Raw genomic sequence first — 21794 nt, forward strand, 5'->3', positions numbered from 1 at the left:
GAGAGTAACTGAAACGATGAATGTGAAGGGTCTGTCACGTGCTAGAAATGACCAGTTTTCTTGCCCCTCCCCCACCCTGGTCCACCTTGCTCTCTTCTGTGCACTGTCCTCTTTCATCAGTGACAGATCGTTCTGGTGTGCAGAGTGAAAGAAGAGGTGTGCTGTGAGTCAGGGGCACAGCACAGAAGATGCTGACATCCCACGCAGCTCCCTGCAGAGGGGCGGTAGCGCTGCGGGTGGAGGAGCCTCGTGCTCAATCAGCAGATTGGCCTGACCCACTTGGCCGCTCACGTACTTGCCTCTCACTGGGCAGCTGGGGCCTGGCCTTCCACACCTATAGGAGGGGCTGTGCCCATCAAGTCACGCCCCCTCCACTGCTGACTCCTCCAGGACGACCAGTCGGGGACTCTGGAGGGGCAGGGGCGCTGCTCTGCAGCTTTCCTGTTCTGCTCCGGTCCCCAAGACATTGTTCTCTGAGCTGTCACAGAAAGTGCTCTTGCCTCCATGACTCACTCTCTCTACCTCTAGGTAGTGTGCTGCCTGGCCAGTGTGGGGCCTCAGTGGACTCCTCCTCCTGTGGGGCCAGTTGAAGAGGCTGTGTGGCCCTGGGAGCAGATGCCACCAGCTTTGCCTGTTTCCTCCTTCAGTTTCCATACTACATGGGGTGTACCACGGGAGTTGCCTGTTGAGGTTGCCACTCTAGGCGACACGGGCCTGTCAGATTACACCATGATTACTGACTTAGCAAGTGACCAGAGCCTTGTCCAAGGGGACCCCTGTGTGTGAGTAGTGCTGAGTGGCCCCTGCTGCATTGCTGGAGATGGCCCAGAAGCTATTCCCTGCAATGATGCCAGTAGCTCTGAAGGTCCAAGGAAACAGATTTCCTGGTGACCATTCTTTTAGCAGGTCTTTGGTGAGCCGTGGCTGCTGTCACTCTGTGCCTAAGCTCAAGAACCAGCTCAGCCCAAATAGGCGATTGGCTGACCTTGCTGGCTCCCAGCTAGCGTAGAATCCCCCACACCCAGACAGCGCTGTATTTTCGGTTGGGTCTTTCCCTTTCCTGGTATATCCATGAAGCAGCTTTTCCTTCCCAGCAACCAGCACCGGCTTGCTTTGACCCTGTGAGTTGGTTTGAATCACTGGCCTCCGAGTAGGCCTATACTGGCCTTCCTGGATCCTCTAGCTTCCTTCATTAGGAATTAGGGAATTCCTTCCTTCAGTAAGAATTAGGCTTAACAATTCTGCCCCTGACTTTGTTTCCCTGACGATGATCCTAGGGATCATCCTATGGCAGTCTGCAGACACCTTCCTTTCCACAACAATGGAGAATTCCGTTATTGTGGCTGGAGCACAGTTTTATTCAACTAATGCACACCAAAGACATTGTGGTTGTTTCCTGAGTTTTACCCTTACAAATAGTTCTGCCATGTGTGCATGTGTCGTTTGTATTTTTGTACCTGGACCTTATAAGCTTGGGTCCATGTTCAGTTTGTGTCACAACTTCCAGAGAGGAAGCATGATATTTTTTTTAGCATTTAGGATCTTCAAGCCACTGTGCTACAGATAATTAAAAGACCAATAAGTGAAGTTCATTTAGAAGGGAAACAAATTGGAAGTGATTTAACTCGGGGGAAAAGGCTAGGTAAATACTCATCGGGTGCGGTAGAAGCGTCCAGGGTAACTAGAAGGCCCGACAGATGGTGGGAGGAGAGCAGGACTGTGAAGACTTCTGGCATTTCTCAGTGTTGGGTCAGGGAAGGAACAGGCACCCACAGGTTCCGTGGTGGATTAGCTGGGACCTGCCTCACGGTGGACAATGTGGCCAGAGGTGGCTCTCTGCAGCCCAGTAGAGGTGATCTCTGATTTTCCTCAGGGAGTCTTTTTTCCCCTCCCCCATCTCTTTCTTTGTTGTAGTGAAATTCCAATAACATAAAATTAACTATTTTTTTTAAATGTTTATTTATATTTTGAGAGAGAGACAGACAGACAGAGTGCTAGTGGGGTAGAGGCAGAGAGAGAGGGAGACACAGAATGCGAAGCAGGCTCCAGGCTCCGAGCTGTCAGCACAGAGCCTGACGTGGGGCTTGAACCCATGAACCGTGAGATCATGACCTGAGCCAAAGACAGACACTTAACCGACTGAGCCACCCAGGTGCCCCTAAAATTAACTATTTAAAATTTTTTTTAACGTTTATTTATTTTTGAGACAGAGAGAGACAGAGCATGAACAGGGGAGGGTCAGAAAGAGAGAGGGAGACACAGAATCCGAAACAGGCTCCAGGCTCTGAGCTGTCAGCACAGAGCCCGACGTGGGGCTTGAACTCACGGACCGCGAGATCATGACCTGAGCCGAAGTCGGCCGTTTAACCGACTGAGCCACCCAGGCGCCCCTAAAATTAACTATTTTAAAGTGTACCACTCAGTGGCATTTTGTACATTCACAATGTTGTGCAACCACCACTTCTACCTAGTTCTCGAATACATTCATCACCCCATACCCATTAAGCAGCTGCTCCCCATCTCTTCTGGCCGTCAGCTCCAGGCAACCAGTAGTCTGCTTTCTGTCTCTACCAATTTACTTCTTCTGGATGTTTCATATAAATGAAATCATAAAATATGTGTCCTTTTGTGTCTGGCCTCTTTCTCTTAGCATAATGTTTTCAAGGCTCATCCACATTGTAGCATTGTAGTATTTCATTCCTTTTGTTTTGTTTATTGAGGTAAACTATACATCACATAAAATTTACCACTTTCACGGGCTCCTGGGTGGCTCAGTCGGTTAAGCATCTGACTTCGGCTCAGGTCATGATCTCAGAGTTCGTTGAGTTCGAGCCCCGCGTCGGGCTCTGTGCTGACAGCTTGGAGCCTGGAGCCTGCTTCGGATTCTGTGTGTATCTCTCTCTCTCTCTGCCCCTCCTCCTCTAGCACTCTGTCTCTCTCTTTCTCAAAAATAAATAAGCCTTAAATTTTTTTTACCATTTTCGTCATTAGTAAGTGTACAATTCGTCAGCATGAAGTGCATTCAGTGTTGTGTAACCACCACCACCATCCGTCTCCACAACTCTTTCCTCTTCTCAAACAGAAACTGTGCCCATTAAACTAGTTCCCCAGACCCCTCCCCACCCCCTGATAACCACTGTTCTTCTTTCTGTCTCTGTGAATCTGATTATCCTAGATACCTCATATCAGGGCAGTCATATAATATTTGTCCTTTTATATCTGACATCTTAGTTAGCATAATGTTCTCAAGGTTCATCCAGTGGTAGCATATGTCAGAATTGCATTTCTTTTTTTTTTTTTAATGTTTATTTATTCTTAGAGAGAGAGAGTGAGCAGGGGAGGGGCAGAGAGAGAGAGGGAGACAGAGTCCAAAGCAGGCTCCAGGCTCTGAGCTGTCAGCACAGAGTTCCATGCAGGGCCCTGAACCCGCAAACCGGGAGATCATGACCTGAGTGGAAGTCAGACGCTTAACCAACTGAGTCACCCAAGAGCCTCAGAATTGCATTTCTTTTGAAGGCTGAATGATATTCCATTGTGTGTACATGCCACATTTTGTTTTGTCATCTGTTGACATTTCATCTGTTGGACATTTGGGTTCCTTCCACCTTTTGGCTATTGTGAATAGAATACAGGGATTCTTGCATCTCAGCAGCCTGAGAAGACACATGGATGGGCACTGAGACGGGATGCCAAAGCTTGGGAAGGAGTCTGGAAGCAGGGTCTGCTCCCACGTACCAGGCTTCCCAGCCCGACTTCTACGCATCCCCCTCCCTCCAGGCTTAGTGGCCTGCTGGCGGCTCCCTGCCTGCAACACACACTCGCTACAAAGCCTAAGCCCCTGACATTTCTTCCCCTGGGATGCCCCTCCCTGGGCCTCAGCTTGGCCCCTCCCAGGATGTTTGCATGACTCTGCTCAGGTGTCCCTCCTCCAGAAGTGCCCCCCTCCCAACTCACCAGCGTCGTCTTTCTCCTTCCTTATTTCTTAGTATACTTCCTTGTTCTTATTATACTCTGGATAAATCAGACCTACCTGTTTATCTTGGTCTTTGCCTGTCTCCTGTACCATAAGGCAAGTTCCGGCCTTGTCTGCCTTGCTCACTGCTAGTAACCAGTGTCTCTAGTGCGTCCAGTGCCAGGCACCCTGTAGCTCTTGATAAGGATCTGGTGTTCACCGAAGCCTCCCACTTGTGCCATTCTGGCTGCCATTGGAGCCCTAATCCCTTCTGTCACTCCCTTTTGTATTTGGACCTGTATTCACCACATCCTCTATCCCAGATACCCCACCCTGTTCTCTGGAACCCCAAACTACCCTGGACCCCCAGCACCTTCCCCAGACGTTCTTTCCACCTTCTGCCAGGTGAGAGCCTGGCTATGCCTGAGTACAGCATTGCCCTCACCCTGCAACAGGCGTCCAGGTTCACATTCACTTGCTTGCTCCCCCTAGCTAGGGGGTCTTTGGGTCTGCTACACAAGCCTGGCCCTCAGACCTGGGTCTTTGCTGTCCTGTCAGCCATAGGCCATATGGTTCAACCTCTGTCTCTCCCTCAGCAATGCTGGGCTTCTATTACTTCCCACTTCCCTAAAGACTTTGGCATCAAAATCCCCGGCTTCCTGCCCACTCTCCTTGCTTCAAGCCAGGGAAGGAAGGAAGGGAGGAAGGAAGGGCTAATGTTTTCCTCAGTGCCTACTGTGCACCTGGCACCGCTCTCCGTTAGGCTGGGGTGACCCTGGCCCCGCTGTTGGCTCAGCCTGGCCCAGGCAGTCTAGGCATTGTGACTCAGGGCTGGGCTAGTCCCTCAGGGCATTTGGCCTTCCCCTTGGGAGCTGGCCTCCTTGACAGTGTCTTACTCATTACACAGTGGCTCGCCATGTGCCGTGAAGAGTGTGATCACAGGTGCTCACATGTGCTCACGTGAGTGTGCATGTGCACACGCACAGACCGGAGCGTGCATAGCCCTGTACACACATGCGAGCACGTGTGCACACGCCACATTCACACGGTGTCTTGTCGTGCTTTTTTCTCAGCTCTTAATCACCACTCTCAGACCCACAGGCAGGTATTTTCCCTATGAGAACATCTATCTTGATGGTGTTGAAGCCCGAGCAGCTGAGTTTAATGCTATCAACATGTGAAAATGTGTCAGGTAGGAACACAGGCATCCCTGACCTTCTGTTGCCCAGACACAGAGCCCTGGAAAGGGGAGGAAGGGAAAGAGAATAGCAGAGGGAATCTGCTGGTGGTTGGCCAGAGGGAGGACCTCTCCTGGCCAAAGGTGGCTCTAGCCTCCTGAAAGGGACTAATGCTTTTTGGATGGGGGTTTGGGCCTTAGACTAGGCTGTGGGGCCTCCTGAGAGAGTTAGTTCCCCCCGAACAGGCTGAGCAGTGAGGGGGGAGTGAGCATCAGCCCTTGAGCCAGGAGGGGAGGATGGGAAGTAGGAGTGGTGAGGGGGACACCTCCTGCAGGAAGTCCTCCAGCCTCTCACCTTGCTGGGGAATCTCTAATAGTGGGAGGCAAGCTCCCCGAGGGGCTGACAGGTGAGTCTCCCACAAGAGGGATCTTGAAAGGAATCCCCAGCACCTTCTGGATCCTCACAATGTAAGGGAGGAGAGGCAGGAGCCAAAGTGCTTCAGGTAGATAGCAGACTTCTGAGACCCATAGGAAGTGAGAGGTGAGCAAAACTGCAGGGTAAAGACTGCGGAGTTGGTGCAAACAGAAAATGAGCCACAGTTCATGGACATTTGTCTGCAACAGGTCTAACAGGGCAGGTAGAACAATGGATGCAATAATGTTGAAGGCTGGAAGGGTACTGGGTGGCTTTCTTTTTAAATATCCTTTAATGTCACAGTGGGAATTACTTAGAGGAGGGTATGTTTTTCCTGCTGGAATCTTGAGTCTCACTTACCATCTCTAGATGCCATTCTTTGTCGTTCTGATTTTCTCACACAAGCCCTGAAAAGAATTGCATTCTGTAGATGGACACTTGCTCGGCACTGGCCCCCTCTGGGTCTGGGCATTTGGCCTTGGAGGGGAGAGAGGATGGGAGAGAGGGAGACCGGACCAGGGAGGCGCCCACAGGAGTTGTCCTGCCTGGGGCTGGAGGAGTCTGCAGGAAAGCATGGCGAATTTCCGGGGTTGGGAGCTCTGGGGAAGGCCCTGTCGAGGACAGAGTGCTTGAGCTGGGTTTTGAAGGTTGAATGGGTTTTAAGGAAAGGACCTTCTAGAAAGAGAGCAGAACACAAGCTAGGAGAAGTGATGGTCAGGTGAGGAGCCTCCAGACTCCCTGCCTGAAGGCAGCGCCAGAAAAGGAAGCGGCAGAGATAGGAGAGACCCCATGGTGGAGTGCTTTGAGGGCAGAGGGGCGTTGAGGGCAAAGGGTGGGGTGCTTTGAGGGCAGAGCGGCCTGCAGGGCTGCTGTGCGGTGACCCAGCGACGCAGGGTGGGGCTGGTGGCATTTTCCTCTCTCTGGACAGGAAGAGTGAGCACTTAGCACAGGTGGCTTGTGTGAGGCTCTGGGGCTGTGACTGTGTAGCTGCCACAAAAAAGCCAGGCTGCTTTCTTTTTTTTATTTTAATTTTAATTTTTTAATGTTTATTTTTGAGAGAGAGAGAGACAAAGTGCGAGCAGGGAAGGAGCAGAGAGACACAGAATCTGAAGCAGGCTCCAGGCTCTGAGCTATCAGCACAGAGCCCGATGCAGGGCTCGAACTCATGAACTATTAGATCGTGATCTGAGCTGAAGTCTGATGCTTAACCGACTGAGCCACCCAGGTGCTCCCAGGCTGCTTTCAAGTGGGCTTTCTGAACAACACTCCTGAGCTGGGCCTGCCCTGTGTCTCTGTCCCAGACCTCAGACACCTTTGTCCCCCGCCATGCAGACTGTCTATCATCAGCTGGAGAAGTCTATAGGCCCCAGGATTGTGGCAACACATCCTCCCTCCTCCACGGCCAGTGTGTCAGCCACTGCGGCCACAGAGGACCACCCATTCCCTAATCATTTACCTCAGTTCATTGGTCTTTCAGTCCACAAACACTTACTGAGCCCTGCTCTGTTCCAGGCTCTGTGCTGGGCTCCAAGGACCCTCATGGTGACTGTGTGTGGAGGAAAGACAGATGACCACTTTTCTCTGGAACCCTCTTTCCTCCCCCCGTCTTCCTCCATGGTTTTCTCTGATTCTGCCAGTCCACATTCATTTCTTTCTCTGGGGCCCCCTGAGGACCCTACACCCACCCCACCACACACACACACACACACACACACACACACACACACACACGCATGCACATTTAAGTTCTAATTATTTCGTGTATGGTATGTGGAGTTTTATGTGTGAGAACACTTGCTTTGAATTCTTTTAATTGTAATAAATTTGAAATTGTAAAAGGTATTGTTCAGAGGATTTCATTCTCATGTTATAACCTGTCACATCTAGTGCCAAGACTGCCTGGCCCCACACCAGGGCTGCTGGCCCTTTGTCCAAGGGCAGGATTCTTTAGCTGTTGGAATAGCCCTGGCCAAGAGGTAGCACAGGGCCCTGGGCTATGGGGGCAACTGACAGAGGGATGAGTGCCAACAGGGTGGCTCTGGGAGGTGAGTGGGGGTGGGACCCCTTGTGATGATTTAACTCAGAGCTGAAACTAAGGGCCATGGATAATTCCCAATCATAATTCTCTTTTTAGGTCACTGACAAGTTTTCCCTTTTTCTTGTATAGAAACATAAAAAGCAAGAAAGGTATTGCTAGTAAAAAAAAGTTTTTAGGGGCGCCTGGGTGGCTCAGTCTGTTGAGCGTCCCGATTTTGGCTCAGGTCATGATCTTGCAGTTCGTGAGTTTAAGCCCTGCGTGGGGCTTGCTGCTTTCAGCCCAGAGCCCATTTTGGATCTTCTGTCCCCCTCTCTCTCTGTTCTTCTCCTGCTCGTGCTCTCTCTTTCTCAAAAATAAATTTTAAAAAAACATTTAAAAAAGTTTATAAATTTTTAAATAAAAAAATAGCAGTTCTGATTTCTGGACAAGGAGATTTTTTTAACATGGAGTGGGCAGACATTACTTTGGTATTTCTTTCTCTCCCAAAATACCCAATAGACATAGTTTTTGGATACTATCAGCTTCCCATGAGAAAGGAATTAAGAGGTCTCAGCCAGGTGGGGTTTCCTTAGGAGTCTGGAGGAATAAGCTCTGGGAAGCCTCATACCTTGGGGTGTTTCCAGGTCTAGCAGAGAGCACCATACCCAGCAGGTGTTCACCCAATTCATGTATTAATGATGCAGACGCTGGGATATCTTGCTAACTGCATTGTTGGCCCTTGTCTTCCTGTGCTTGGAGCAGGGCTGGGTGTGAAGTAGGCCCTTAGCCATCTTTGTGGACTGAGGCTGTGTCCTGGCAACCCCCAAGGGCAGGCTGAGTGCTAAGTCCTCAGCCGTAGGTCTGAAGACTGGGCAGGAATTTGTGGAGTTTTCTGGCTTCTGCCCTACTGGGATTGGCATGGGAGAGTTGGGCCTGTGGCCTCCACAGTCACAAAGACTTGTGGTTTTCTCTTAACTATCTCAACTTTCTGGTTTCAGCAGATTTTGGAAGAGAGCTAATAAGCACAACACTATCCCCTTGGTAAAAGGCTGTAGTAGTAGAATTTGCAGGAGCTAGAAGCTGGGAAAAGCTGGCTCAGCTTTATGTAATGACTTCTGACTCCTGATTAGAGCTTCCTAGCCTTAGGAGTACTCCCCCTGAGCCAGAAAACTGGGGCACTTCACATCTCAAAATTGTTCCCATGCAGGGTCCTAATGCAGGTGTCTATAAGCCTGGAGCTGGGTGGGGGGCAGGAGCCTCAGTGGCTTTGGCTGGATCAGAACTCCTAGGCCACATTTGGGAGCCATGGCACTTCCAGAAGACAGGGTCAGTAAATGTGAACAGAGGACCAGCACTGGGGCTGAGGCTTTTGAGAAGGCTGTGGAGAAAGGACTAAGAATTTGCCTGTGTGGCCATGTGTCCCCTCAGGAAGCTGAGCCAGGTAGGGGAGTCCATGGGGGTGTCCGACTGGCCTGGAGGCACTCTTGAAGAGGGCTGGAAAAGCCAGGAAGTTCCTTAAAGTGCAAATGCTGTGCATAATGTAAGGCTTGGTGTAGGGGTGTACTGTGATTTGCCCAGACAAGTGTCAGGGTCCTGGGCTCAGTCTTTATGGTGCTCAAAGGGACGGGTCCTAAGGTTGGTCCCCTTTTTTCTTTTTTTCTATTTTTTTTTTTTAATTTTTTTTTTCAACATTTATTTATTTTTGGGACAGAGAGAGACAGAGCATGAACGGGGGAGGGGCAGAGAGAGAGGGAGACACAGAATCGGAAACAGGCTCCAGGCTCTGAGCCATCAGCCCAGAGCCCGACGCGGGGCTCGAACTCACGGACCGCGAGATCGTGACCTGGCTGAAGTCGGACGCTTAACCGACTGCGCCACCCAGGCGCCCCGGTCCCCTTTTTTCTTCTGGTGTCCCAGGTAGGGTCCCTGGGAAAGCCTGGGAGGTGATGAGGAGAGTCCTTCAAGGAGCTGCTGACCTGGGGCTTAGCTCTGGGTGGGGACTCTGGTCTGGCCTCTCCCTGTCTCCTCTTCCTTTCTCTGGCCCTTTGAGCTCCCAGCATGGGCCCCCACCTCCCCTGGTTCTGTCAGGAGTCTCCTGTTGATGAGCTCTTACCCAGGTCTGTGAAATATGTGGGAAAAAAGGCATCAGGGCACTGAAAACAATAACACTTCCCTCCTACTGATTTCTAGCTCAAGAAGCCAGCTCCTTTATGTACTGTAGTAAAACCCAACCTTTGGATCTCTTCCTCTTGGAATTTGTGATAATTGGCTAAACCAGATCTTTGTAAACTGTGAATGATGTAAATACGACTGATTAATTCACCTAAAAGAAGTTGCTTGTTTCAAGCCTTAGCAGGGTCATTTCCTACAAACCTTGCCCAATTACAAATTATTTTTCATCAATTGATTAAAAGAGCCTGTGGAACCTCTGTGTCCTTTGGCAAACACATTAGATTCTGGGCACCCCTGCCCTCATAGAGGGCTCAGTCTGAACTGAAAGACAGATAGTAAACGGTGCCTTGCAGGGGGGTGGCCTTGGGCCTGGGCTTGGGGGCACATGTATAGGGAGGGAGGCCCAGGTTGCTCCACATCTAAAGCTGGGTTTGAATGGCACTGAGGAGGTGTTCAGTTGTGCCTCTGGAAAGCCTGTGGGCATGGACACAGGAAAGCTGCTGCTAGCTTGTCAAGAGCTCCCAGGCCTCAGGCACTTGTACTGGGGGCATGTGCGTGACAGGCCGGTGTGATAGGCTTGGGCCTGCTGGTCCCAGGCCAGGTTAGTCATTGAGGAATTTGGTCCCTAGGAGCTTCTGAAATCAAACAAAAATGCTCATGAATGTGTACTTTTTTTCTTCTTAGGGATGAAATCTAAGGTTTTGTTTTATTTTAATTTTTTTATTTTTTGAAGATTTCATTTTTAGGTATTACACTCAATGTGGGATTTGAACTCACAACCCCAAGATTTAGAGTTGCATGCATGCTTTACTGACTGAGCCAGCCAGGCACGCCCTAAATCTAAGGTTTTAAATTCGATTTATAAAGGGGCCCATGCTTTAGAAAAGTTAGAACTTGCACAGTGGAAAGCCAGAGAAAAATGATATTTGTTTTCAGTTGTAAAATGTCTTCTAGTCAAATATGATGAATTAAAAGAATCTCCTGTTCATTCTCCTTATTGAACTAACGAAAAACTATTGCACTGCAGAGGAAAGTGTTAATATACCTATAAGGGGAGCTAGCCGATCAGTCTGGCCCAGAACTCACCACAATAAGAGTTGATACTAGAAAGCAGAGGGGCTGGACCTGCAAAGTCTTCAGGGAAAGAAAGCATAAACCTAGAATTTTTAAATTTTTTAAATCTTTTTTATTTTAGAGGGAGCACAAGTCGGGGAGAGGGGCAGAGAGAGAGAGAGAATCTCCACACTGAACGTGGAGCCCGACACGGGGCTCCATCTCAAGACTGTGAGATCATGACCTGAGCTAAAATCAAGAGCCAGATGCTTAACTGACTAAGCCATCCAGGTGCCCCTAAACCTAGAATTTTATATCCAGACAAACTGTTGTTCAAGTTTAATGACCACAAAGATACTTTTAGATATTGAAGAGCTAGAGAATGTGGTTCCTATGAGCCCTTTTTAAATGAATGAATGAACAAAAATTTCTAGAGAGAAACTTCTTAAGATTGATGAAGGTATGATGAAAGGACTAGTAACCCCTCAATAGAGTCCTTAGAGCAGGAGGATGGTGTCTGCCACCATGTGCCTCAGGCAAGCCATCAGCCACACAATGCCCCCTGCCACAAGCACCATGGTACAAGAGACATTCCCAGTTACACCAAGCTTCTGGCATTCGCTGCCCTAGCCAACTGATGCCTACATACAGCTGCCGTGGCTCTGGGAAAGCCATGGGATGGAGGTGAAAATGGCGCTGAAGGGAAGGTCATAGGTAAACACCACATGCATTCTCTGGTCTCTTTCTTGCGGGGATGGATTTGTCCTGAGTTGGGCCTGGCCCAGCTCTCAGTGAGACACTCCAGGATGTTGGGTGTCACTTTAGGCAGCTCTAAGGGTCTGGTTTTGTTTTACATCACGGATGACAGTTCTATGGCCCTACTCCCAGGTTCATGACAGACCTTACTAAGTGATGGCAACAGTCTTTCCCACAGATCTTTCCCAAGCCCAGTGCTCTATGCAGTCACTATCACTTAACAGGGTTAAAGGAAAGTTACCCTTATTTCCCATCCTTGTTCTGGATTCTGGAGATGGGCTGGATCTAAAGGGAACCAAGACCAAATGGGATTGTTCTGAGAGATGCTCAGAACATGTGGGCCCCAGGGCTGGGGAATGGGGTCCCCAGGGCCTGCTTTCCTCACAGTTGTGGACCGGCCCCCACCTTGCTGCCAGTGCTGGTGGTCTCTCCTCTCATGCTGGCAGCTCCCCTGGCCCATGCTGGATGGCAGCAGCTTGCACTCCTACTGGTCCCTCTCGTCACCCTCTCTGCCATCCTGACCCACCTGGCGAATCATCCCAAACTCTCCCTCAGCAGCAGCAAAGCAGTCACAGCTCACTGCCTTAAACATGTTCTCTGCTGGCCCAGATGGACTGGCCTGGCACCAGCTGAAGCTTGTTGTTTGGTCCCAGGAAGAGTTCCAACTGCTAGATGTTCCTAAGTGGAAACGATGAGTGGAGGTGGTGGGGATCTTCACATGGGTTTGTCTGCTCAGGGGTGTGAGTACGTGTATGCCCAAGTGCACAAGTATATACTTGCTGCAGGGGCTGTCACCAGGATGGCAAGGTGCTTTGTCCTCACTTGTAGGAGAGGAGCTAATTCTCTGGGGTCTCTTGGGTCTTGGAACCTTACCTTCATAGTGGGGCAGGAGCTTCAAGGTGCTGGAAGTTAGGAGGGAAGGGTGTCGGCCTCTTGGGGAGCTCTGCGTGTAGCATGACACCCTACCACCACCACCCAGGAACGCTGTGGGTGGTACCTTCCCTCCCCAGCCAGCAGGGCATCCCCTGGCTTCAAGAGAGCAACTCAGAGGCTCTGAGCCTGTGGTCTAGGTTTCCTGTCCCATGAAAGGCTCTGAGTGCTGTAGCTGAGTGTTATGGAGACCCTCACCTCTGTGCTGTTGGTCTCAGCAGAGCAAATTCTTTTTGGTTGATAGGTGGTCAGGAAGGGGCCTTCCTGACACTGACCTAAGTCCACCTTCAATGGGGCAGGTCTGGGGGCAGGAGAGAATCTGGTCTGGGCCACCAACAGACTCCTTTTAAGATTGGGAGATTAAGAATTTCCTTAGCGGGGGGGCGCCTGGGTGGCTCAGTCGGTTCAGTGTCCAAGTCTTGATTTCGTCTCAGGTCGTGATCCCAGGGTCGTGGGATCGAGCCCCGTGTCGGGTTCTGTGCTGAGCATGGAGCCAGCTTGGTATTCTATCTCTCTCCCTCTGCCCCTCTCCCCCACTTGTGCTCTCTCTCTCTCTCTCTAAAATAAAAAAAAAAATTAAAAATAAAAGAATTTCCTCAGTAGAGCCTCCAAACTGGGGCACACGTGCCAAGAAGGGGAGGGAGATGAGGCAGCCAACTAAAGCTGTGAAAACATTTATATCCTATCTCATCTTTTCAAACTTTTCCATTTGGGGAGGTGTGTTTTATCAGTAATATATGTGTACGTAATCGGTGGATAAGTATTCATATGTTGGGGGTATGCAAACATACTTTATTGATAGGGATGCATGATCAGAAAGGCAGAAGGCCACTGGCCTGGAAACTGGGTAGGTCAAGAAGCTTTTTTTGTGTGTGGAAACTGGAATGTTTTTTCTAAAGTCAAACTTTCTGTGTTCTCCCATCCATTCGTGAGAGAATTGCTCCAGAACCCACGACCTGATCGTGCTTCCCAAGATTCTGCAACCCTGAGGCGCCTAGCTGGCTCAGTCAGCAGTGCATACAACTCTTGATCTGGGTCGGGGTTGTGAGTTCAAGCCCCACGTTGGGTGTGGAGATTACTTAAAAAAAAAATACACAGAAAAACCCAAACCAAGATTCTGCAACCCTTGCTTCTCTGCCTGAATCCACAGGTACCAGTAGGTGGCCCAGTGGCCCTTCCTGGCATGGGCCTGAAAGGAGAGGATCCTCCCACAGCATCTGCCCAGTCATAATTGCCTATTACAGAAAGGTCAGCCATGAATTTATCAAAACCTTGTTTGAAGCTGTGGGACCTCTTCCGGCTGCTCTGACTTAAGAAAAACAGTTTCCCTAAGTTCAATCCCCTCCTGGTGAACAAAGACAGTCATTTATTGGTGTGAAGTATTTCTTTTTTAAATATTCAACTGGAGGCGGTGGGGGGCATGCTCTAGAATGCTGCCATGTGGAACCCAGCCTGGTTTTCCCTCTGGAGCCCGCACTGTCTCCCTGCCTCCCTGCTTCTCCTTCTGTTAGTCTGCTTCAGCCTGAGCAGGTCCTCTCTGAGCACAGCTGCCGCAGTGGCTCTAGGCTCCTCCCCACTGTGGACCTGGGCAGCCACATCTCTCCCTGTTGGCCCTGACCTTACGGATGTACCTGGTGGCTGGGGCATCTTTGGTCAGTGGAGCTTGTTGGCTTCATGCGTTTCCTGGGATATCTGACATCGGCCAGCCCAGGTCTGACCAGCACAGTCTGGATCATTTCTCCCAGTGGTGGTCATGGTATGGGACAGGAGGCTACTGGGGTACTGAGGAGTGCTGAGGGGGATGCCAACTGAATTGGCTCTGTGCCCCTCCCCAACAGCACCCATGTGGCCAGGGGGGTGGTCCTTCCAGCCCTGCTAAACAGCTTCAAGACTTGTTTCTGATCAGTCAATAGCCTTTAGTGCTGAAAGGGAGGAAAGCTGGTAGAAATCCAGCTATTTTTACCCCCTCTACCTTTCTTGGCTATCTTTTAAAAATATGTATCCCTGGATAAGCCATTTTTAGTCTTCCCTGCTTGGCTTCCAGCCACTCCTTCATATCTCTGCTCTCTCCCTCCTTCTCACCTACTTGTCCTCCTGTGTCTCCTCTGCTTTATGGCAGTGTCCTTCTTCCCTCCTTGCTCACCTGTGCTTATCCAAACCCTCACCAAGCAAGAGTGGTCCCTGGGGCTTTTGGGAGGACCATTGGCCTCATGGAGCCTCACTGCTGATGGTCCAGATCCATGAAACCAGGTCTTCTGTGGGGCTGAGCTGTGTCCTACCTGTGGGCGTTTCCCTCCCCCTTTCCTTCCTCTCTCCCTTCTCTACCCAGTGGAGACCTTTATTAAGGAGGGCCGCCTGAAGAGGCCCAGGGCTACCCCAGCCATCCTGGTCTCTATGAGACTTGCATCCAGGGATGTGTCACAGATGGAGCTCCTGCATCTCCTGCAAGAGACGGGTGGGTCCTGTGTTGAGCAGGATGGGGAGCCAGCCCTTCTCAGGTCGGTCTGGGTGGGAGAGGGCCTGGGCAGTCACAGGGTGCGGCCCTCATTGGTATAGACTTTTCTTCTGTGGCTTCTCCAGTGTTGCAGCCTTCAGGCACAGAGATTCTTCACAGCAGGTTGTTGAATGCTCCTCCTCTGGGAGCTTCTCAAACCCTGGGAGGAGGTTGTGTCTTTTTGTTCTTTCTCTGACTTCTCCGTTTCTGACATCTCTTCTGCTCCCATAAACGTTGGTGCTCCCCACAAATCTTTCCTAGACCACTGCTCCCGTGTGATCTCTGAGGCTTGCCTGTGAATCAAACCCTTAACTCTCCCCAATAGAAATATCTAGACTTTTCTGAATTGAATCCAAGCCCCGACCCATCTCCTGATAACTCTTGTACCTACCTCCCCACCTCAACAAAACCAGATCCAACTTCATGATTTTGCCATTTTATTCCCCATTCTCTGCTCACCGACTGGCTTCTGTCCCTGGACCCCCAGTCTCAATCAAAAGGACCATTCCTCCTCAGACCTCAAGCCAGAATACCTCTGCTGAAACTTCCCTCCCTCTCACCCCATGGACTGTCTCTTGGGCTATTGCCGATTTTTCACTGTTTCCCTGCCTCTACTGTCTCCTTGACACACAGCCAGAGCACTCTCTTGTTTGAAAACCTTAGAGGCCCTATTATTCCCCTGGCCTTTCCCTTTTTAGCTCTAAGCTTGCCCATAGTTCAGGAAGTTCAGACCACAGGATTGCTGGGAGCTGTTCTAGGTGCAGGGGATAGCACTGGCTTAAACCTGCCGTGCCTGCCCCCCACAGCCACCCAGCCTGAGCATGCTCTGTCATGTCTCTGAGCCTTTTCATGTGCTCTCACCTCTGCCTACCTTGCCCTTTCACCTCAAGGAGAAGCCTCATCAGACTTCTGTCCCTTCCCTGGACCGTGTGGAGGCATGTCGTGCGGTGATTTGTTTGCACATCTGTCTCCCCTCTAGACTGTAGGCTCCCAGAGGACTGGATCCCTGTCTGATTCACTTTTTTAAAAATGTATTTCAATTAAATATTGAATAGGTATTTCTAAAGAATGTAAGAGTACTTATAAAATATGTATAAGATGTAAAGGATACAATACAATACAATGAACACCTGTAGACCCACCTTCCATTGTCAGAGACATAGTTTGTTCATACCGCCAATACCTATCACGGGGCCTGGAACTATTCCAGGGGTCAGTAGGTGTTTGTGAATGACTACATGCCTGAATGAATGAATGAATGAATGTTAGTTTTCTCTGTGAGTCTCAGCGTTGCTGGGCAAACTCCATGTGAAGTGGTCCCAACTGAATCATGTTGCTGCCTGAGGTCAGTCCCACCCTGTGAGCTCGCTGAACCACTTACACATCTTTCCATTTACTTTGCATATGTTTATTGAGGGCTTGCTCAGTACCAAGAGTGGTGGGAGGACTGGGCTGCAGTGGGGAGCAAAACGTCAGAGACCTTCTCCTAGGGAGCTTCCACTTAACCAGCTCTTCAGAAGAGAAAAAAATAATCCAAAGAGCCCAAAGTGCAGTGCTGCCTACCTGTCCACAGCCTCACTGCGCTCCCGAGAGTGACAATGTGCGACAGTGGTTAAGGACAGAGACTGCAGGCCTTGATACAAGTCATGATGGCTTTGCAAGTTATATAACTCCTATGTGTAGCAGTTTCTTTGTCTGTAAAATGGGCAAAATGGGTCCTGTCCTGTGGATTTGCTATGAGGCATAAAGGAGTTAATATGTGATAGGTGCCTGGCACACAGTGGGGCTCACAGTAAGGCTCAGTTGGCATCACCACCACCATGGTGAGCAGAGTATTCTGTATGGTGGGACTGGGGGTGCAACCAATAACCAGAGAGGACTCCACTATCATATCTGCAGCTCTCTCCAGCATGAGCTCAGATCCAGGGAAGGGCCGAGTGCCATGCTAGTCACGTGCCATGCCTTGTTTCCTCAGCTCTAACACACTTTTGGGCCACATTTGCTTTTCTGAGTCATGATGTGCCTACAGCCAATCTATTCTGGAAACACCAGTTGTGTGTCCAGTGTGTGCTAGGCGCTGTGCTGGGCTCCGGGATGCAGCTATGGAGGCAGCACACAGAGGCCCTGCCCACAGAGCTGACGGTCTAATGTGGGGATCACAGAGGATACACAAAAGCAATACATATGATGAATTGGAAGGTACTCAATGCCATGGAGAACAAAGAGGCAGGAGGGACAGAAGCTACATTTTATGTTTTTTAAGTTTATTTATTTATTTGTTAGCAATCTGTACACCCAATGTGGGGCTCGAACTCATGCCCAGAGAGCAAAAGTCACATGCTCTTCCAACTAGCCAGGTGTCCCAGAAGCTTCATTTTAAATAGATCAGGGAGAGTGTCCCTGAAAGGATGCCACCAGCGCAAAGACTTTAGGGAGTGCAAATGCCTGCAGATGTGGATGCCCAGAGGAGAGTGGCCTGGCCTAAGGGAAGTAGAAGGAGAGAGGGAGAGAATAGTAGGGGATGGGGCCAGGGGGAAAGGGGCTGTATCTCGTGGGCTTGCAGGGGCCATTGTAAAGCCTTTGGATTTTCTTCTGGGAGGGAAAAGAAGTGTTGGAGGGTTTAGACAGAGGAGGGAAGTGGCTAATTTATGTATGTAGAGGAGTATCCTGGCTGCCATGCAGAGAAGACCACAGAGGGGTGAGTGAAAGCAGCCTGGCTTGTGCAGAACTGAAAAAAAGAGGGGATGGTGGGGAGAGAGGAGGCAGTGGGAGTGGCCAGACTCTGAAGCCAACAAGATTTACTGATGATTGACGTGGATGGGAGAAGAAGGGGTCAGAGATGGCGCCAATGGGAGGCTGGGAAACGCACATATAGGGGAAGATAAGAGCTCAGCTTGGACACTTCAGGTTTGGGATGCCTATGCATATGACATCTCAGTCAAGATGCAGAGTCTGCAGTTAGACCAGTGACAGGTTCAGGGAAGAGGACTGGGCCAGAGACACATATTTGGTAGTTGTCACTGGGAAGTGGGATTTCAAGCCTTGAGTCTGGGTGGGCTTTGAGACCCAGGATCGTGTGTACTCAGAGAAGACCAGGTTCCTCCAGTGTAAGGAGCGGGGTTCTGGGAATGGGAGAGAGTTTAAACAGGTGTGGCCAGGAGGGAGGAGGAAACCTGGGAGAAGGAGGTGTTCCAGAAGGCAAGTGGAAAACTTATCTCAGGAAGGAGGGAGCACTCAGCAGTATCCTGTGGTGCTGCTGAAGTGAGATGAGAGATTGAGAAGGGATTGTTGGATTGATAATGTGGAGGCCGTTGGTGACTATGACCATAGCGGTTTCTGTAGAAGGGTGTGCAAAAGCCAGGTTGGACTGGGTTGAGAGGAAGGGAGGGGAGGAGCAGAGAAATGGGGCAGTAGCTAAAGGGGAAAGTGGGTCAAAGTTATTTAATTAATTAATTAATTTATTTATTTATTTTGCGGATGGGAGAAGCGTGTTTGCATGGTTATTGAAATCATCCAATAGAGAGGGGAAATGGTTGATGAAGGAGAGGAGGTGGTTTGTGAAGGTAAGAAGTGGGCTTTGGGAACAGGAGACTGGCAAATATTGGGGGACAGACGTCGAGCGGCTGTGGATGTGCAAATTCTCCTCTAGTAGCTCCCACTTTCTTGGTGAGATGGCATGCAGGTTGTCAGTGACAGTTAAGAGAGGGAGAGACATACTGGAGGCTTGAAGATCATGGAGAAGGGGTGAGGAATCATCCAGGAGGATGGAAAAGAGAAGGGATCGCGGACAAGCAGCTCGATCGCCAGGTGTCTCCTACAGCCACCGTGTTGGTGCGTGCACACGCATCAGGCCCAGGTGCAGGGAGCCCTTGCAGGACAGACTTTGCTGGGCCACAGAAGGCATTGTTTGCTTAGTCATTGTCACTCTGGCTGAGCTGAAAGTTAACTTGAATCTGGATCTCTGTCACACAAATTTTGTCCCCAGAAAGACTACATGGTGATACAACATTGAATTAAAATGCAACTGTGTACACAGAAGATTGCCTGTCACAGACCAGGCAACTCACAGACAGTAGAGATGGCTACATTCCTCAGAAAAAAACTTCAGACCTTACACAGCCTGGGAAAGGGACTGCAGCCCCTCCCTCCACATGGTATAAAGGGCTCTCAGTAGCTTCTGATTAGCTTTCAGGGGCTCCTTTTTTTTTTTTCTTTCTTTTAATTTTAATTACAGTATAGTTAACATACAGTCAGGTGCTGCTTTTAAATTCCAGCCCCAAATCATTCAAATAAAAAATGAAATTATAAATTAACCAAGTGGGAATCTTTCTTTACCATGCCTAGAAATTAGTCTGCTGGAAGGCTGTGGAGCCTAGGTTCCAAGTGTGGCCCAGAGATGCTGTGGCCACTACATACTGGGCCTCACAGCTGGTGGCAAGATGGTCCAGGGGGGCTAGACTCTCAGGTTCTGGAGATCCTGTTGAAGACGAAAGTGGCAGGTCCGTGAGATGGGATGGATGGGTGGGTATATGCTGTTGTTGGTTGATGAAAGAAATGTTTGATAAACATGTAATAGTGTTTCTTTTTTCTGGAAGAGTCTTTATTAGACCAAAGGTGTGGCTCTCCCCCCACTGTTCCTCAGAAGGGAGGAAGAATTGCAGACAGTCTTGGAGGAGGCCTCCTCAGGTGGGCTCCTCACCCCCTGCCCCCCCCCCCACCCCGTCTGAAATGGCTTGTTTTAAGACATCCTACCAGTTGGCCCCTGAATGTTTTTTGCAAGCAGATGGCTTTCATCTAGGGGCAGCAAACTCAGAATCCCCTCCTGTCAGTCAGTCAGACCCTAGGAGGACACAGGGCACTAGGGCAGATGGCGCCAGGATGGCCTCCCTGCAAGCAGCTGTGGTCCAGCCTCCACAGTGGCGCTCAGCCAGTCTGTCCTGTCTCCTGGGTGCCAGTATCCACCCAGATGAATACACACTGGAACAAGGATAGAATTTCAGGGAAGCCATATAAAACATTGCCTTTGGCTTTTTGTGCTCATCTTCTTTCAAATTGGAAAAGGAAAATGGGGAAAAGGAAAATAAGGAAATTGAGTTTAGCTTAACTTTCTACCTTACTGAACTACTCAACTCTGCGGGCTTCCCTGCAGCTGCGCCAGGTCAGAATGGAGATGGGGGTCAGGTACATTGGATTTCTCCTCAGTGGTTCCTCAAGGCTGGATCCTAGGACCGCAACCCCACCCAGCCTGGTACTAGCGGAAGAGTAACACTTCACCCATCTCGATGGACTTGGTCTAGCATCAGGCCTGCTGGTGAGCTGCCAGAAAGTAGGTTCCTTTGTCACTGCTGGAGATGGCATTAACTAGGTAGGCATTGGGATGCCTCCCCCACCCATCTCCAACTGTCTGGGGTCAGCCTTTGAAGGGAACAAACCAGAACAGACCTGCCAGGGCAATAGCTCTGAACTTGTGCTGTATGTTGGGATCACCTGGGGAGGGAAAAATACTAATACCAGGGTCCTGCCCCCACAGATTCTTTTTTATTTATCTTTTATTTTTGAGAGACAGAGAAAGACAAAGTGTGAGCGGGGGAGAGGCAGAACGAGAGGGAGACACAGAATCCAAAGCAGGCTCCAGGCTCTGAGCTGTCAGCACAGAGCTGATGCAGGGCTCGAACCCACAAACTGCGAGATCATGACCTGGCCGAAATTGGATGCTCAACCCAGCACCTCAGGTGCCCCTGCCCCCACAGATTCTGATGTAATTTGTCTGGGGTATAATCTGAGAATCAGAAATTTAAAAATAACTCCTGGTGTTTCTAACATATAGGTTTAGAGCCTTGGTTCTTAAAGTGTGGTCTGCAGACCACAGTATAGGTATCACCTTAGAGATTCTTAAAAATGCAAACCTCACACTAGACTTGCTGAATCTGAATCTGTACTTCATCAGGATGTAGGAGGGGAACTCAAGATTCTACCACATGACCTGGTGCTCAGGGTTCAAATGGGAGACGCTTGTCAGCGCTCAGCACGGGACACAATCAGCACTCAGCAAATGGTAGCTGTGATGATGTCACTGGGCAGGAAGAGGAGAGCGGAATGGGGCTCGGCAGGGTCACCGAGCTTGATAGAGCCCCCTGCAGGCTGCTTCTCTGAGAAGTGTCTCTAACATAGTGATTTTCAATGTCATTTCAGCGTTTCCAGGAGACTGGACCCCAAGGAGCCCCCGGGTAGCCAGAGAGCAGCTTCCCCAACCCCGAAGCAGGCTTCTGCTACTGCTCCCGGCCGCGAGAGCCCCCGGGAGACGAGGGCACAGGGCCCAGCAGGCCAGGAGGCTGATGGCCCGCGCAGGACACTGCAGGTAGACAGCAGGACGCAGAGATCAGGGCGGTCGCCCTCTGTGTCACCGGACAGAGGCAGCACCCCCACATCACCCTACTCCGTCCCCCAGATCGCCCCCCTTCCCAGCAGCACTCTGTGTCCCATATGTAAGACCTCGGACCTCACGTCGACCCCCAGCCAGCCAAACTTCAACACCTGCACCCAGTGTCACAACAAGGTCTGCAACCAGTGTGGGTTCAACCCCAACCCTCACCTCACCCAGGTAACCACTTTCTGCGCCGGCTTCCCCCACCTACCTTCCCATGCCTCCCTCGGTTCCCTTCCCCTCTTTAACCAACTCTCTTTTCCTGGTTGTTTCCCTGAGCCACCAGCATTTGTGTCTTCCTGGCTCAAGATGTGGTAGCAGAGAACAGGACTGGCCGCAGATCTCCTGAGGGATTCCTGCACCTCCTGAAAGCTTGGGCAGAGTCCCAGAGTAGAAGATGCTTT

At 50.2% G+C, this 21794-nt stretch overlaps 1 protein-coding gene across 1 annotated transcript in view; it reads left to right on the forward strand.

Moving 5' to 3' along the window:
• The window catches only part of BSN (bassoon presynaptic cytomatrix protein), an 88832-nt gene that overhangs the window by 33937 nt on the left and 33101 nt on the right, over window positions 1-21794 (forward strand). Inside the window, exon 2 of the mRNA XM_047097493.1 lies at window positions 21159-21567. Coding sequence (XP_046953449.1) covers window positions 21159-21567 — 409 coding nt within the window. The remainder of the gene's footprint in view (window positions 1-21158; window positions 21568-21794) is intronic.

The sequence above is a fragment of the Lynx rufus genome, unplaced genomic scaffold, assembly GCF_022079265.1.
Source record: "Lynx rufus isolate CCGP_SWC_20201006 ecotype Redwood Valley unplaced genomic scaffold, mLynRuf1.p SCAF_4, whole genome shotgun sequence".
In the NCBI taxonomy this organism is placed as follows: domain Eukaryota; kingdom Metazoa; phylum Chordata; class Mammalia; order Carnivora; family Felidae; genus Lynx; species Lynx rufus.